This window comes from Kogia breviceps, chromosome 1 (genome assembly GCF_026419965.1).
Source record: "Kogia breviceps isolate mKogBre1 chromosome 1, mKogBre1 haplotype 1, whole genome shotgun sequence".
NCBI classification, from domain to species: Eukaryota; Metazoa; Chordata; class Mammalia; order Artiodactyla; family Physeteridae; genus Kogia; species Kogia breviceps.
The window spans coordinates 30210232-30223047 of record NC_081310.1 but is presented as its reverse complement, the minus strand read 5'-3'; the positions used below and the strand labels follow the sequence as shown (position 1 = coordinate 30223047).

General features: G+C 46.4%; 1 protein-coding gene across 6 annotated transcripts in view; it reads left to right on the top strand.

The window, feature by feature from the left end:
- SMYD2 (SET and MYND domain containing 2) overlaps positions 1–12816 on the top strand; it is a 93859-nt gene that overhangs the window by 40756 nt on the left and 40287 nt on the right. For 3 of the 6 annotated variants that reach the window (XM_059041756.2, XM_067029783.1, XM_067029785.1), the window contains 6 exons: positions 744–846; positions 3328–3438; positions 4123–4243; positions 5178–5352; positions 7299–7407; positions 9378–10018. In XM_059041756.2, coding sequence (XP_058897739.1) covers positions 744–846; positions 3328–3438; positions 4123–4243; positions 5178–5352; positions 7299–7407; positions 9378–9458 — 700 coding nt within the window. In that variant the 3' untranslated portion in view covers positions 9459–10018. Of the gene's footprint in view, positions 1–743; positions 847–3327; positions 3439–4122; positions 4244–5177; positions 5353–7298; positions 7408–9377; positions 10019–12816 lie in introns of those variants that run through there. The other 3 variants (XM_067029779.1, XM_067029775.1, XM_067029770.1) reach the window with 1 other exon arrangement.

The following is a 12816-nucleotide window of genomic DNA, read 5'->3' as shown; positions in this document are numbered from 1 at the left end:
TGATTTCCAAGGCAGCATTTTCAGAGATCAAGCACTTTTCCCCTGTAGTTTAGAAATTTCTGTTCTCAGAACTTTGACCTTGATATAATCAGAAAGCTCAAAGCCCTCGCACAGGCGACTCTCTCTGTCCTCGCCGTCCCTGTAAAGCAGACCGCAAGCAGCAGGAGAAGCACTGTCCCAATTTCCCAGATGAGGAAATTGAGGTGCAGAGACTCAGACGGGCTCCTCCAGGTCTCTCAGGGAATCACACACCCTCACTCAGGAAGCCGGCATCTCCCGCGGTGGCGATTTCTCAACATCTGAAGACAGCATGTTAGAAATCATCCTCTGATAAAAAAGAAAGCTGCCTGGCAGTGACAGCCCATTTGTCTTGTACCGTGTCCAGCGGAGGAGCAGTTCACTGTAGGTGTTGAGTTTTGAGTCCTGCATCTAACAGGAAGGCATTTGTTGTTGCTGCTGTCTTTATCGTTGTGTGGGGTTTTACTGGTTTTGTTTTTGGCTTAGAAATCACCGTTTTGGATGGCAGATTTCACTTTTCAGTATTGTTCAAATTTAAGATGTCAGATATTGTCATAAGTGCACGCACAACAACCTCTTGGACTCCGATGGCCAGCTGTTAGATTTTTTTTTTAATGTCCTACAAAGATCCGGTTTCTGTAACTTAGCAAGTAAGTGGCCGAGGAGTCACCTGAACAGTCCGTCTGCCTTCCTGAGAACACTGGGTTTTCTCTTCTGATTGGCAGCGTTGCACTGATGAATCATAGCTGTTGCCCCAATGTCATTGTGACCTACAAGGGGACCCTGGCAGAAGTCAGAGCCGTACAGGAAATCCACCCGGGAGAGGAGGTGAGCGCGTGGCGGAGGGCAGCCGCGGTGGTGGGTACCATCCTCAGTCCCTCCAGGGTTCAGGATCAGACCTGTGGCATGATCCAAACTTTCAGCTTCCCTTTGGCGCTCACCATGTCCATCTGTGGCCAAAAAAAAAAAAAAAAAAACCAGGGAAGAATAGATTCGAGTAAGGTTCCTCACGAAGATTTATAGAAAGATGAGACTGCCAAAATGACCAGAATGCAATCTTAGAGTCTGTGTATTCCCATTTCCAGATAATTGGGTTTGAATTTATTTTTGATTCATGAATTTTGGCCTGTTCCCCCACGGCCCGCAAAGAGAAGAGCAGCCCGGCAGTAGCTAACGAGTTACAACTCCAAATGACTTCAACGGTTCACGTCGTTATCAGTTCCGCATCTGAACTTGGGAGGGTTCACTTTCTAGGAATGGAATGGAATGCAGATGGCCAGGTGTACACACTGATGGGACAGGTAGAGGCGGTCTGTGGCCAAGGGCCACCATTAGCTTCCCTCCCTAACTTAGGGATATGGAGCGAATCTGGTCAGCGATTCCCTTCTCCCTTCCTGTGCTGTGGGTCCATGACTACCAGGCCTTGCCAGAGGTATGCTATACTTTCTTTTTTTTTTTTTTTTTGCGGTATGCGGGCCTCTCACTGTCGTGGCCTCTCCCGTTGCGGAGCACAGGGTCCGGACACGCAGGCCTAGCGGCCATGGCTCACGGGCTTAGTTGCTCCGCGGCATGTGGGATCTTCCCGGACCAGGGCACGAACCCGTGTCTCCTGCATCGGCAGGCGGATTCTCAACCACTGCGCCACCAGGGAAGCCCGCTATACTTTCTTAAAGTAAATTCTAATATCCCTAGCAAGACACATGAATTTTTAGGGATCGTACTCACCCACTTTAGATACATTTCAGTTTAAATAATCTCTAATGCTATTTTTTTTTAAGTTACATGTCTGGATATCTAGAAATTTTTAAATATCCTGATTAGTGTATGAAATGATATGGGCCTCGGTTTCTCTGGACGTTGTTAACTAACCCACAGCTAAACTGGGAGCCCCACGCCCCAGGTCAGACTTTCCACCCTTTGTGGAATTCGTCCTGAGGAAGGCATCTTGTTTTGAGTCAGGGTATCTTGGTTTCCGAATGTCTTGTGGAGGCTGCCCGGTGTCTCTTTTGTTAAAACAGCCGATTGCAGTCAGTGGGAACCTAGGTCACCAGGACCCACGCTTGGGGCTGCCTGGGAGCCACTGGCTGTGTCTGGGCCGCGAGCGGCCTTTGTCGCCACCTTCTGGGCCCTTCTGTCTGTTGCACCATGTGCCCGTCAGTCATTTCAAAGAGGTGAGGCAGGCTCTGGCCACTGGAGCAGGGCAAGGCTTGCTCTTGGTGTTTTGCCCCACCTCCTGTCACAAATCAGAAATGCAATCTCCTCCTTTTGGGCAAGTCACTGTTTGGGGGGTTACCTGCCCTACAAAGGGGAAAAAAAGCCACTCCCTGGGGTGTCCGATGAGCCACAGGGTCTCTGTTACTGCCTGTTGCACTGGGCAGAGCTCAGGGCACCTGCAAGCACCTAGCCTGTGTGGGTCCCCCACCCTCGCCTGCCTGCCAGTTGCCCGAGGTTACTGGCACAGTGACGGCTTTGGGACATCCATCTGTTCAGTCAGATGTTTGCCTGATGGTGTGGGATGAGCAGCGAGTGCCATCCCAGTGAGTAGATAATGGACAGTTAAATGCCGGCCTCCTCCATATGCTGCAAGTCTCAGTCATAGAGCCCGTTAGAAAAAAGCAAGGATGGGAGAACTTGATGAGCCCAAAGGTATGACTTTTCCAAGTTCTCTGGCCCGGCTGGGTAAGGCAACAGCTTGCTGGTGGCCTAGGAGCTGCATCCTCCCTGTGCTGACCCGTCCCGGCCTGCTGAGCCGAGCTTCCTGCTCCATTGCCAGCTGACGGCAGGATAAAGGGAAACATACCGTGTGTGTGTGTTCGTGTTTCCCCTGCACCCACCCAGCAGTGCATCTAGGCCGTCCCAGGTTGTGAGATCAAAGAGGCTAAACAAAGACCAGGAAGAGATGGTGCAGGGCCAACCCCAAGGATGAGTAGTGGGCTCTTTGCCCATCGTGGCCTTTGCTTCTATACACAAGACGAGGGCCTCTACTGCTGGGCCACATTCACAGCTTGCTCTCTGGGGCGGGGAAGGAGGCGGGATGCTTTCAGCCGTCCAGATTACCGTTTCAGGGGTTCCTTGGTTCTGTGGGAGATGGGTAGAGAAGCCCTTTCTCTTCAGCACAAGGAGGTGAAGGACACTAGCGGGTGCTCAGTTTAAGGAATTCAGTGTGTTAAGGTAAAAGACTGTATCCTGAGCTGTGGCCCCCCTGTCCCTGCAAGGTCACCATCAGGAATGTTTGCAGAGCGACAGGCAGGGTAAGGCGTGAGTTGGCCTGGTAGCAATCTGCAGCGTCAACTTTTTGGATCCCCTTAGGTCTTTACCAGCTACATTGACCTCCTGTACCCGACAGAAGACAGGAATGACCGGTTAAGAGATTCTTATTTCTTCACCTGTGAGTGCCAGGAGTGTACCACCAAAGACAAGGTAAACCCCCCGACCCAGCACGGGTGCTGAGTCTGCTCTCTCTCTCAGGGCCTCTGTGCCAAGCCAGCGCCCCCGTCTGACTTGGGGCGTCTCCTCCTGTCCTATTGCTGAGGCTTTAAACCCGCCTTACTAGCGTAGCCCGGGGGGGATCCAGTGAGACCAGATCTTTGTTCAAACCTGATTCTCGCAGCTGATTAAAACATTCCCATCACATTGTTCAGATAAGAGAAGGATTTGCCAAATTGCTGTGTCTTGAAAAGAAACGGCTGCTCAAAAGAGAGGGAAGGGAAAAAGCACAGGAGAAACATTTTCAAGCTTTCCCACCTATTCACCAGAATCTGAAGAAGTTTCTCTGGCATTGTGCAGCTTATTTTGTCAATGCCAACCCTCCTTAATTCTATTCTCTTGATTTCACAGATGTCCGAACACACATATCTGCCCACAGCAAACATATTCTCGGTGTCTTGCCTGGATAAGGAGGGTCTAGAAAATTAATATTTTTGTTTGTTTGTAAAAAAGTAATGAGTATTGAACTTCTCTTAGATCCCCTGCCTGATTCCCTTTCATTCTTTTGTAACTTTAGAATGGGTAGGCCTCTACCTCTGCATGGGAAAACGTGCTATTTGAGAGGTTTCCCCATCAGTGTGGTTTCCATGGGAAGTAACCTGTGGACATTTTCCTCAGGATAAGGCCAAGGTGGAAATCCGGAAGCTCAGTGATCCCCCAAAGGCAGAAGCCATCCGTGACATGGTCAGATACGCACGCAATGTCATTGAGGAGTTCCGGCGGGCCAAGCACTACAAATATATCCTTTACAACCAACCCTCCCTTACAGGGGCTGTTCGGGAGTTGGGCACGGGGGACAGGAGAAGAATGGGTTTCAGATTCTGAATATTGGAGGAAGGATGTGTCCTGGTAAACGTTTAAAGACTTACGCACCATCCATCTCTTGGAGTCAACTACATCAGCATTTCATGATGTTGACCTTATCTGTTTCTCCTCGTTTGATTAGTTTGCTCAGGAGCTCATCCTCGTGGAAGTCTTTTATTGTCTAAAACTGCAGAACAGTTCCTTGAAGAGCCTCACTGACTGGGTATCTTCCTTTGGGCAAGGCACCTCACCAAGGGTTTTGCTGTGTAACAGATGGAAACAGGCTCATAGATAGCAAGTAATTTGCCCAAGGGACACAGTTCACCAGGGCAGAGCCAGGTTTTGCCCCAGGTCTGCTAGCACAATCCATATTCTTAACCGCTATGGTATAGCATTTTCTTGGCTGTTGAAAAGGCATTAGATTCGTACTGAAGAAAGAAAGAAAACCAGTGACAGGAAATTGGAGAAAGGCACATTTTTTTCTGAGTGTAAAAAAGAACGACGTTCCCATGGTGGGGACTTTTTCCTTAAGATCTTTAGTGAAAATTCTCAGCTTGGCTGAGGATTTAAATTTAACTAGAAAATTGAAGATTTTTGATTCTAATCCACATTGTTTACAGCTGAAAGGAGGCTCTTGTTCCCCGTGGCTAAAATTCTTTGTGTTTAACAGCTGAGGTCTCCAGTTTCTCCTAGTTTTTTTCTTCCAGAAAAATATGACTCCTTTCACTTTTGCCCGGCTTTCTGTAATTTACTTTTTCGAGGGTGAAGCTAGGGGCGGAGTGAACAAAATAGTAACTCCTTGCCCCTGGGGCCTTGGGAAGCCTCCTAGCTGATCTGCCAGGCCTGTCCTTTCCTTGACTCCAGAGCACCCCCTAGTGAGCTGCTGGAGATCTGCGAGCTCAGCCAGGAGAAGATGAGCTGTGTGTTTGAGGACAGTAACGTGTACATGCTGCACATGATGTACCAGGCCATGGGCGTCTGCTTGTACATGCAGGACTGGGAGGGAGCCCTGCGGTACGGACAGAAAATCATCCAGCCCTACAGGTGATTGCAGTGGCTTTTCCCAATCATCTTAGCACGGAATGGAAGTGGGTGATTTAGAATGGTCCCTTGGCTGTTCTGTCTTGACGCTATCATGTTGGAGCATGCCAGGAGCAACTCTCTCTCCTCTGTACACACCTGGAGGTGCAGGCACAGGGTGCTTCCACTGGGCCCGGCCTGTGCCCTCCACCACCCAGAAGAGGCACCCAGGGAGGCAGGCTGAGGTGACGCAGGGGGTGCTGGGGCAGGATCCCTCCCTGGACCCATCCAGGGTACTCTGTCCGCAGTAGTTAATTCAGACCAGTATTAAAAAGCCACCGGTTTGTTTCGTTTCCCTCCCATGCCTTCCAAGTCAAATGGCACTCAGTAAACCATCAGTGGTTTTCTGTCCCCTTCTTTTGCTTTTTTTCAGGGTACAGCATCCGTTTTGCAAATGGCAAAACTCTGGGACTGGCGTGTTGTCTGTGGTTATTTAATATCCTCCCCTCGATTTGCATAAAATAAGTTGGATTTTAGCTTGTAGTAACAGTGAATGTTAAGGAAGTTTCCATGTTGAGAGGGTTAGTAAACCTTAAAGTGGGTGACGGAAGGGGGTCCTGAGTAGCCATTTCAGGGCCTGGCTGCCCTCGAGCAGATCACCGGGGCATCTGTTAAACACATTTACATTGTGCATGGACAGGGTCCTCTCCAAGACCAAGTGGATCAGAAGCTCTGGGTATTGGACTTGAAATCTCTGTGTTCCAGAAGCACCCTGAAGGCTTTTGAGAAGCCCTCAGTACTTCTTCAAGTTCTGAGATTGGGGACTGTAAAGTTTATGTCCAGTCTGAATGTCCACTGCCCAGCCGGCCCTCCACTTAACCTCCCAGTGCCCTGATTAGCCAGCAGGGGGAGCCCATGGGGGAGGCCAGTTCCTAAAATCTGCTCCTGGAAACAGAATTTGATACTTTAGGGATAATCTCAAAGCCTGTCCTTCTTCCTGAGGTGGGTGAGGAAGTCCTCTGGGCCATGTGCACTTCCCTCTGTAGATCTGTAGGGAGAGAGACAGAGAATGAGAGTGAACGTTGGCCTTGCAATTGCTCTCCCAGCAGGGCTTGCTGTGCTGGACCCTCTGTTAGCTTAGGGAGCTCTTCCGGGGGTCGCAGCCCTGGCCTTCTCTTGGTTGCTGGCTCTAGGGATCCCTCTGGGCAGCGAGCTGCCCGCTGCCCAGGAATACAGCTAGAATGGGTCTGTTTTGGATGGGCTTTGAGGATAGAGCAGGTAGAACAGACCAGCCTGTAAATAAACACCTTGAACACACGCATGTGTGTACACACACACACACACCAGCTGCCTCCTGGTCTCTGTTCCTAGGGATGGCTCCTTCCTAGGCAGGCCCCATCAGTCAGCCTTCAGTTAAAACCAGAGAGAATACCTGCTGTCTACAAAGCCTTCTCCTGGGCAGTAGAGAAGGAATATCTAGAAGAACTAGGAGGACCTGACTTCAGAGAGCTTATAATTTTGCCAAACCAACTGATATCATAGAGTGTGACAGAAAGCTGAGGTCTTGAGACACTGGTAGGTTTGTATCTTTAAGTATACTATCTTTTTAATATGAGGGGCCAGGCCTATTGTCCCCATAAAGAGGGAATTTTCCCAGTGCCTCGCGATGCGTGCACCTAAAAGACAAAAATCTGGGGCTGGGACCGCACGTTGTGTTTATACATGTTTTGCCATAGGATCTCCCCTGTCGCTTTTCAGAAACACACAAACTGCATAAAATGAAGTGCGTCCACGATGGGTAGACAGGGTTGAACCATGCATGCCCTCCACCCAGCACCTGCCGGGGTCTGGAGGAGCCTGGCTGCTGTGGAGAGTGACCGTCAGCTGAGGGACCACAGCTCACTGCGCCCGGCCTGCGGGCTCTCGGCGGCCGTTGATAAGGTGGCCTGTTGTCTCTTCTCTCCTTCCAGCAAGCACTATCCTCTGTACTCCCTCAACGTGGCCTCCATGTGGCTGAAGCTGGGGAGATTGTACATGGGCCTGGAGAACAAAGCTGCCGGGGAGAGAGCTCTGAAGAAGGTATGTGTGTGTGTGATGTGAGGTTAGGAGGCCCAGGGCCCGACGGACTCCTCACACTTCCCTTCCTGCAGGACTCGGGTGACCGATGGAGTCGTGGAACAAGACTAGCCCTTGTCCGCCCTCCAGCCATATAGGAGTGGGAGGGGGGGTGGATGCAGCAGGCGGCAGGGTAGTAAGAAACTGAGCCTTTGGCACGTTTGCATCCTGACCCTTCTGTCGGGAAAGGAGTGTGTCCATTGTGGTTACAGGTTCACGGCTGTGGGGAAGGGGGGACTTTCCCTTTGTCCCCTGGGAAGCCATGGAAGTGCTATAAGTATGTGATCATGATACGAGGCTGGCATTATTAAAATGTCTTTTCTGGTCCACTATTACCGATAAAAGGAAAGAAAAAATTAAAAAAAGAGGCCGTGGGTAGGTCAGGAGACCGTAGTGAGGGAATTCTCCAAATTTCTGCCCTTGAGGATTTACAGATTTGTGATGCCTGATTGTGGTGAAATCAAGGCAGTTGGGTCTGGAGAGGCCCTCAGCATGAGGCTTATCCATTTGCAGTTTCTAAAATAGGCTTAATAATCATTGTCAGCGTTCATTGAGAATGGTTATGTGCCAGGACCTGCCAGTGGGCCAGGGGCTAGGCCCTGCCGCTCACAGAAGCACAGCCACCATCCCGAGTCTTGGTTCTCATTGCTGTTTATATAGGAATCAGTAGTTGATAAAACACAATCTTGGGGACAATTATTATTTATGTAGAAGACAAAAGTTGATAAAATGTAACCTTTAGACAGTCTGTTTATACCTGTTAAGAGAATCTTTGTGAAAGTTGGGGCCGTGGACTAACTCTCCAGATTTCCCAAATCTTCCCAATACAGTATACAGAAAGATGGAATAAGGTCCGACATCCCAAATGGAAGGGCCAGGGCTGACCCAGCCTAGAAGTGGGAGTTAAGAATAAAATTTTCTGTTTTTAAACTGTGGAATTTGTCTTCTAAGATGACATTTATTGCCTTGGTGAGGTTGGAAAAAGGTTAACCAGTTAGGTCTCAACGGCAGAGTGCTGTTAAGTAACTAATTGCTGATCACTGAAGGATAGAGTAGATCTGAGGAAGGAACACGGGTCCTAACGTGAATGCAGAGGGCAAGGAGAGACATTTAAACCAGGCGATTCCTGAAGGCTCGCACTCCGGTTGGTTTGAGATCTAGGAAGAGAATGGTAGAATAGAAAGGAAGGCCCGTCAGAGTCACAGGCCATCAAAAATTCCCTGTTTGGGGGACGTGGGGATAATTTAAGTTTTTCGATCTGTGAAGAATACAGTTGAATACAAAAGAGCAAAATAAATTATTATGGATTACACTAGATATGTAATTCCTATATGCCAGGCACTATTCTAAACACTTTATGTGTATCAACAACTCTGAGAGGTATGTATTATGCCTATTCTACAGATGAGGAAAGTGAGGCACAGAGTAGTTAAGTAAATTGCCCAAGGTCACACAGCTAGAAAGTAGTGGAGCCACTGGAAACTCTTGCACTTAAAGAAACCTTATTAAATATGTGCTCTCTGGATTGCTCACATGAAACTTGTGCCTATTTTTAAGTTTTTAAAGAATATGTATAAAGATGTAAGCATGCACTTTTTGAAAGGGAAAAACGGGTTGGTCATGTCTTACACATTAGTAATATGAACTAAAATCAAAAAGGTTTGTTCCTAAATCAGTTTCTCTGTCATTTCTTCAGCTACTGAAGAATGTTTTCCTCAGCAGTAGGGACTGGGTGACTAGTTGGATGTGAGAGAATCTTGTCCTCTTTTCTTTTTTTTAAAAAACAGCCAGACCCTGGAGGCTAACACAGGCTCTGAAAGCTAGTTTGCATCCTGTGCCGTCAAGCAGAGAGGTCCAGCCTGAATTAAAGTTAGCCCGGGGGAGGGGCAAGGGGGCTGGCTTCAGGCTGTCAACCCCTCTTCTCTCTCTCCTAGGCCATTGCCATCATGGAAGTAGCTCATGGCAAAGACCATCCATACATTTCTGAGATCAAACAGGAAATTGAAAGCCACTGAAACTATGCTGACATTTTAGTTTTTATTTAAATCCAAGTGCAGAAACCTTCGAGGATTTGGCTGTTTCAAACCATACACGTCATGCCAGCATCTCTGTAAACTCATTGGAATGAAAACACGACTTGCACTTAACCTTACAAATGGCTTACTTGGATGTTGGTCTTAATCTTTACCCTTAATATCAAATTAATTTTTGAATGCTTTTTTTCCCTAAAAGATAATGGCATGGTTTCATATATTATAATATACATTTTAAAATGCAGTTATTTTTCCCTTCGTGCCTACTGTAATGTTCTAAACGAACATGAATGATGAAAGAGAATTAAAAAAGATAACAGTATATGCAGTTTGTGTTTTCCTCTGTCGGTCGGGGCGGGGATGTCGAAGTGGTGATGGAGCCGGGTCTTGGCATGAATGTTGCACCTGTTCTGCATCAGGCAGGGAGCCCAGGGACGCCCACCCCCAGGAGTGGGCTCTGCGGCCTCGTTAGCCTGCAGCTGCTTTCCCCGTACAGTGCCCATGGAGGACGACAAGACCCAAGACTGAGAAAGGTGCAAGAAGGGAAGAAAGGTATCAGTTGCTGAGAGCAGTTGAGTGATATGGGTGCCCCTCCCTGGCAGGAGAATGTGTGAGTTTCAGTTTTTCTGTCCAGTGTCTGGTATCCCTTCAGTGCATAATGATTCTGCGCTCAGGGTAAGCCTGAGCAGGAAAAACATTTTTTCCTTACCGACTCCATGTTCTTGAGCAAACGCTGATCTCTCCCTGCACGGCCGGCAGGAATCCAGCTTCGCCACAGCCTGGACCACACAGCAACCTGCAAATTTCTCAGTAGCTGCTGCAGAGAGGGGCACAGCCCTGAGCACCGCAGCACAGGGATGTTTCTTGGATGAATCTCTTCTGATCCAAAGAGAGGAACCTCCCCATTAGGTAATAATTAAAGCCCGATGGAGTTTACACTCAGCTTGCTTTCAGATTCATGGTCTGCAAACAGCTTGGAAACAGCTGTGAATCTGGTCTCTTATCCTTCCTTCCTCATCTACAGACACCCACAACACATCTCTCACTCACAGTTAACTGCACACAGCGGATTCAGCAGGTAGAATGCCTTCTCTTGTTCAGTGAAGTGCGTTAAGATGTTTACTGAACACCTACTATACGCAAAACATGCTCCAAGTGCATAGAGATGAAGAAGGCATAGTCCTGGCTCTGGGGAGCTTAGTGTTTTAAGAATGCACATTTACTCTGTAGCTAGGCCTAATATAAGCTTAGCCCAAAATCTGTCTAGGTTTTATAAAATTTGTAAAGGTAATACTTTCTCAATAAATTTAAATTATATGAAAAAGTGAGCTAGCTGTTCCTTCTTTCTCAGCAGTCCTACCACCCAGAGGTAACCACTGTGATAGTTTGCTTATGTGGCCCCAGTGCTTTCCACGCCTGTATAGCATATCTGTATAAACAGATTTAGAAAAACAAAGGCAGAATGGTACTGACATATTTTATAGTCTGCTTCTCTGACCTAACAATAGGGACCCTTTTCATTTCAGCATTTACAGGTTTGCTTCATTCTTTTTAGAGGCAGAACGTTGCATGGAATGTGTATGTCATAATCTAGTCAGCCGTTCTCTTATTTATGGACATGTGGGTTTTCCACTTTGCTGCTATTATAAACGACACCACAGTGAACAGTCTTAGACGTATAACTTTGCTGACATGGGGTACCATTTTTGGAGACAGATTCCTAGAAGTGGAATTTCAGGATCAAATAGTGGAAACTTTTTTTTTTTTATTTGAATAAGTATGGCCACATTTCCTTTTTAAAAAACTGCATCAGGTACCAATAGAATATAATATTTATAGTTGTTTTCCTCTACCCTCATAACACTGTATTGTTTAAATTTTTTTGCCAATATAATGTGTGAACTATTTTGTTTATATGCATTTATTAATGAAGTTGGGCACTTTTTCATATACTTAGGAATTTTTGTGTTTCTTCTGTGAGTTGATATTCACAGCCATTGCCTGTTTTGCTATTTATGCCATTCATAATAATTTCTAAGATCTCAATGTATATTGGGATACTAGCTCTTTGTCATGTGTTGAAAATACTTTCCCCTGGTTGTCCATTAACTTTATTTTTCATGACTCTTGTACTAAGGCAGATTTTTTTTTCATTTTTAAATGAAGAAAAGAAATACAACTTTGTCTATGATCTATCTGGAATCGTTTTATTTAATACATTGTTTAATGGTTAAGAGATCTAATAGTAGTCTAACCTTTTTAATGTTCAAAATTGCTAGCCACTTATGCCAGCATTGTTTATGGAATGATTTCTTTTCCCCTGCTTATTTGAAATGATACCATTATCATTTCCCTAAGACTTAGGTTTATTTCTGCAGTGTCTCATTCCATTGATCCGTCTACTATAGAAGTACTTTTAATTATTATTGCACTGAAGAACTTTTAGTATCTACTAGGGCTAATCCTTTTGCGTTCCCTGGAGTTTTTCTGACCATTCTCCCATGTTTAACCCTACAAAGTACTTTAGAATCACTTGGCCAAGTCCTCTCATGGCCTTTTCCTACTCTCCCAGCAAAAGTACTCCTGGAATATTTATTAGAATTGCACTGAACTCATTGGTACTCAGAGAACTGACCTCTTCATGAGTCTTTCTATCCAAGAATCAGTTTGTCTACATTTTGCCTCTGAAGTAGTTTAGTTATGTTTATACAGGTCCTGCACATTCTTCTTTATTTTGTTTTTAACATCTTTATTGGAGTATAATTGCTTTACAATGGTGTGTTAGTTTCTGCTTCACAACAAAGTGAATCAGTTATACATATACATATGTTTCCATATCTCTTCCCTCTTGTGTCTCCCTCCCTCCCACCCCTCTAGGTGGTCACAAAGCACGGAGCTGATCTCCCTGTGCCATGCGGCTGCTTCCCAATAGCTATCCACCCCTACGTTTGGTAGCGTATATATGTCCATGCCACTCTCTCACTTCGTCACAGCTTACCCTTCCCCCTCCCCATATCCTCAAGTCCATGCTCTGGTAGGTCTGTGTTTTATTCCCATCCTACCTCTAGGCTCTTCATGACATTTTTTTTTCTTAGATTCCATATATATGTGTTAGCATACGGTATTTGTTTTTCTCCTCTGACTTACTTCACTCTGTATGACAGACTCCAGGTCCATCCACCTCACTACAAATAACTCAGTTTCATTTCTTTTTATGGCTGAGTAATATTCCATTGTATATATGTGCCACATCTTCTTTATCCATTCATCTGTTGATGGACACTTAGGTTGCTTCCATGTCCTGGCTATTGTAAATAGAGCTGCAATGAACATTTTGGTA